Source organism: Penaeus vannamei, chromosome 6 (genome assembly GCF_042767895.1).
Source record: "Penaeus vannamei isolate JL-2024 chromosome 6, ASM4276789v1, whole genome shotgun sequence".
Lineage (NCBI taxonomy): Eukaryota > Metazoa > Arthropoda > Malacostraca > Decapoda > Penaeidae > Penaeus > Penaeus vannamei.
In genome coordinates this window covers 36,374,008-36,379,007 of record NC_091554.1, presented here as the reverse complement: position 1 = coordinate 36,379,007, position 5,000 = coordinate 36,374,008, and the positions used below count along the sequence as shown (strand labels likewise).

Here is a 5,000-nt window from a genome sequence, read left to right as displayed (position 1 = left end):
AGTCAGTGTATATGGCAGGGGCCAGTGCACTAGTGCACTAGCATGAAGTAGATGAGGGCCTTGCTACCCTACATAGGACTATATCAAGCCTAGATGGCTTTCAAATATTGGCAGCAGCATAGAAGAATCATAGGTCAGTCTTCTAGATGGGGTCTGCCATTATGAACTGTAGGGAAGTGCAGAAGGAAAGGTGGGACTGTAGAAAAAGAAACGGTAAAAATATTCCTCTATGTTCCCCCATCGAGCCTCCCATGAATTTCAAACAAAAATGCAAGCTGAAGCGCGCGCACACACACACACACACACACTTACACACACAAAAGATCACAAAGTGAGTGAGAATTATTTTCTTTACTCTATCCCTATCCCCACAAAGAAACCTCTGTCTTCTGGCTACCCTATTCCCCCAAGCAATAGTTGAGGGAGCACATCCTACCATAGCCACACAAAGGCAGCCTAGGAGGATAAGGAGCTAGCTAAACACTATATGTAGTCACAGACTCACCCACACAGAAGAACAAAACACAGGAAATCATACATAAAAAGAAAGAAAGAAAGGAAAAATGAGGAAAACATACCCTACCTTAAAAGAATCATGGATAACAAAGAAAGGTCTTGAAGCAATTATACTAATTAACAGACTGCAATAGAGGAAAGAATCCTCATCCAATGACAAAGCAAAACACATACTCCATGGAAAATGTAAATCCCTGTGACATATATAAAACAGCAAAGTCTTCACTCCAAGATATAACAGAAAATCCTGGTCCATCTGATTTTGCTGAAGGGAAACTAACTAGGGGTTAGAGGGATTTGTAGAACTCCTTGGGTAGATTTTCTCTAATTTCTCTCTTCCCTGGTTCTTGATGTCTAATTGGCTGATCTCTCTAATTAAGTAATCATACCAGATTTCTATAACCTTTACACTAGAACTGAAGGGACCAGAAACTATTCAGTTTTAAATTGCTGTTTCCATGATAAACATATCTATAGTCTATATTTTGCAAATTAACATTTGTAACCACCTTTCTTTAAGGGAACTTACAGATTATTATACAAAATAAAACTAAATAAAATGTTGAGGATGGTCTCCCAGGTCAAAATCCACTCTAAAATGAGATTTCTTTTATCATCAGCAACTTTTCAATCTTTTAGAACCATACTTCTGAATCAGATATAGCATTTGTATGGCCAACGCAATTAAGTTGCCACATTATTAGTCTAAATTCTTTCTAACCCAATGCCAGTAGAGATAGCAGACAGAAAGGTGAAATTAGGTGAGATTATGAGGTAATTGACTCCTTGGTGCTTCAGCACTTGTGGAGCCATCTATTTCACAAAACAATACTGCAGTGAACATTACATTCTAATGGGTTCATTGGGTTAACAATATAAAGTGGTTATAGCTCAAAATAGATTACAGAGATGGGAGGATATCTTAATTCAAATTGGGTCAGAAATGCATAACAGGTAATGCTTCTAAAAAATAAATGCACAAAACCAATTTTACTAAGAATTCAACTGCAATTCAAAACCCCTATTCATTCAACAAGTTGTGTTCAAACTGAGTAAGAAGTTAGAAATAATGTGTACAGGGGAAGAGAGGTCTTTAGTCTTCTTCCAATCAAAAGCACCCTTTTAATCAAAATCAAGGTGAATAAGTGAACTTTCAGTCAAGGGCATACCCTTCTTTCAACTGAGCCCCTGCTCTTACAAAAGTCTGTACAGACCTTTGTCTGCAGACCACTAACTAAGAATTGCTAGTATAACTTAACTTACCCAAAGCATATTTAAATTATGTGTACATATGGAAAAAATCCAGACAATATGATGAAAGTCTTTAAAACCCCATCCCTCCTTGCTATAAGTCTTGGAAATCTTGGGATATCTTACCTGATCCACAGATACTGCTTTGAATACATAGCATGTAAAATGTGATGATATGGTGCAACTTGTATCCCTGAAATAAAAAAGAAATCTTTTCATCGTGTTTACAGTGTCTTTCATACATAATATCAAATCTATTGCAATATACAAAATATGAAGTCTTACCCTGCAATATATGCAAAATAATCAGGCATGTCATTTCTCCTGCCACATGATGATATTTCAGTGTAACTATGGCTTAATACCATCTGGAAAGATAACTTCAATAAACAAAGAGAAAATGTGTAAAATATATATACAGTATATCAAGCATCACACAATTACAAAGGGACCTTTCTGTCCAAAAAAAACTTCTTGGAGGTGGAGGAGGAGGTGGAGGAGGAGGAGGAGGAGGAGGAGGAGGAGGAGGAGGAGGAGGAGGAGGAGAAGAAGAAGAAGAAGAAGAAGAAGAAGAAGAAGAAGAAGAAGAAGAAGAAGAAGAAGAAGAAGAAAGGAAGGAAGGAAGGAAGGAAAGAAAGAAAGAAAGAAAGAAGAAAAAGGAATTCAAATCAGACAATGAGAATGAAAAGGGAAAAAAATAAGAATAAGAGGAAGAGAAGAAATAAATAAATAAAGAAAGAAAAAGGAAACAAGGAATGGAATAACAATGAGAATGAAAAGGAAAAAGAAAAAAATAAGAATAGAGGAGAAAGAAGAAAGAAAGAAAGAAAGAAAGAAAGAAAGAAGAGACAGAAGCAGAAGAAAAAGAAAAATGAGAATGAGAAGGAAAAGAGAACGAGGTAGAAAAAGAATCAGAAAAAGAATAAGATGAATGAAGAGGTAAAGGAAAAAAAAGTAAGAGTCAAAAAACAGAAGCAGAAGAAAAAGAAAGAGAAGCAAAAGAAAAAAGGATAAATAAGAAAGGGAATGAGTGGGAAAAGAAAAAAGTTAATGAAGGAGGTAAAGGAAAATGATGATGATGATGATGATAAATAATGATGATGATGATGAAGATGAATGATGAAAACAATATGAAGTAGAAGGGGAAGAAAGAGAAAAAAAGGAAACAAAAAGAAAACTCAAAAGAAGAGAGGAAGAAAAGGGGGGGGGAAAAAAGCAATAAAAAAATAAATATAATGGAAATAAGAATATAATCAACCCACTAATGCAGTGGGTCCCACCAGCGGGACTCCCGGGCAAGGACTATTTCCAGGTATCAAACCGGTGGAACGCTAAGTTTCTCGGTCGCCTTCTGGGTGTCTCACGCATGAGACATAATTGATGGAACTCATTAATGTCTGTTATATCTATATATCGACAATTTTTTATTGTACATGTTACATCATGAGGCCATATAAAAAATTTACTTCAATTTATATGTAGTTGAAGTCAAAATGGGAGGAGAAAGTATGAGAATTATTATAAAAAATATTTGAAAGTGAAGTAATGAAGCAATATTTTTATTTTTGTCAGACTGAACAGTGATCGTTTCGCGGTTCCTACATTGGGGGAAAGAATAAAGATAGAGAAAGAGAAAGAGAAAGAAAAAGAGAGAGTAGTAAATGTCATCACACAAGGAAGTGATGTCAGCACACTAGCTATGTCATTGGTCATGTTATGTGACATGTGACCCAGGTTGCACTGATATCATTGCCTACTGTTGGTTCAATGTTCCTGCCAGTATTGAAGTCCACAAAATTTTCCGTTCGCCTACCGTCCTGTTGTTGTCTTCGATCACTCCTGCAATCTGCCACCTCCTAACTACTTTGACCTCTCCTCCAATGAAAGCGGTGATGAGTGGCTTCCCCATACAGTGGAGAACGCTGTCAACCCTCATTTCTATGTTTCTTGCTCAGAGGACAAGCCCCTCTCAGTTGACACAATGCTCGACAGCAACAAGCCCCTCTCAGTTGACACAATGCTCAACAGCAACAAGCCCCTCTCCAATGGGCAGCCAAGATCTTTGAGAGGAAAGGACCAGGGTCAAAGAGATTTGTCTGGTGCCGGAAGCAGAATATCCCCAAGACTTTAAGCTTCAAAGGCAGTCCTTGGGTGAAGGTGCCGCTGGATGTGTAAGACACCTTCTATGATATCTTCAGTGGGTGTTTTTTCAACGACAATCTTCTTGATTTCATCATATCGAGACCAACAGCTAAGTTTAATTATAATCACTATCGTGTTCTTTCTCTTTGTATTCATATCGAGGAAATCTAGCATTGAGCAATCTAAATGTATTATTTGTTTTTCTTTTCCACTCCTACAGATACATAGTCATCCACCCTCCTACTGCCTCGCCTCATATGAGGATGTGGACTCCTATGTCTCGGTGGGAGGTCAAGGTGTACCTTGGTATCCATGTGATAATGGGGATAGTGAATCTCCCCAGTTACCACGATTTCTGGTCAACCGATCATATCTTTCTTTATGAGCTCATTGCTGAGACCATGGCAAGGAATTGGTTCAACCAGTTAACAATTCACCTCCATTTCACACACTTGGAGTAAGGAACTCCACTCCTGGAGGACAGGATGTGGAAGCTCTGACCAGTCGCAGACTCCCCAATGACTTGTTCCGGTCAACGTTTGTCCCAGGGTAGGAGATCGTTGTTGACGAGTTGTTGTGGAAATTCCATGGGCAAATATCTTTCAAGACCTAAAACCCAACAGAGGGCGAGGTTCGGGTTGAAAGTCTATAAGCTCTGTACCAGTACCAGCTCAACTGCAAGGTACACCTCTTACTTCAAGGTGCACACCAAGCAGAACCTTGGCGACATGCCCTCTTCCAAAATAGTGGTGTTTCATTTGATGGAGACTAGTGGCTTCATTGGGATGGGATACCAGTTGTTTGTGGACAACTAGTACATGTTGCCAACACTCTTTCATATGTTGCAGGCACGCAGGACAAATGTGGTAGGGGCAGCCTAGCTGAAGAGTAAGATCATGCCCAAGGACCTCAGTGTGAGGAGGAAGGGCGATATCAATTACTGCATTAGCAAGACAGGGTTGTTGGCCTTGATGTGGAAGGACCTCAACACTGTTACAATGTTGTCTACTGTCTATACCGTTACAATGGAAGCGGATAAGCTGTTGGTAGTAAAGGATTACAACATCAGGATGAAGGGTGTGAACACTGGT

General features: G+C 38.8%; 1 protein-coding gene across 1 annotated transcript in view; it reads right to left on the bottom strand.

Moving 5' to 3' along the window:
* The window catches only part of LOC113812657 (uncharacterized), a 50,340-nt gene that overhangs the window by 9,253 nt on the left and 36,087 nt on the right, over positions 1-5,000 (bottom strand). Inside the window, exons 9-10 of the mRNA XM_070122937.1 lie at positions 2,053-2,135; positions 1,894-1,960 (exon numbers count right to left, since the gene is read on the bottom strand). Of these exons, the coding sequence (XP_069979038.1) occupies positions 1,894-1,960; positions 2,053-2,135 (150 nt within the window). The remainder of the gene's footprint in view (positions 1-1,893; positions 1,961-2,052; positions 2,136-5,000) is intronic.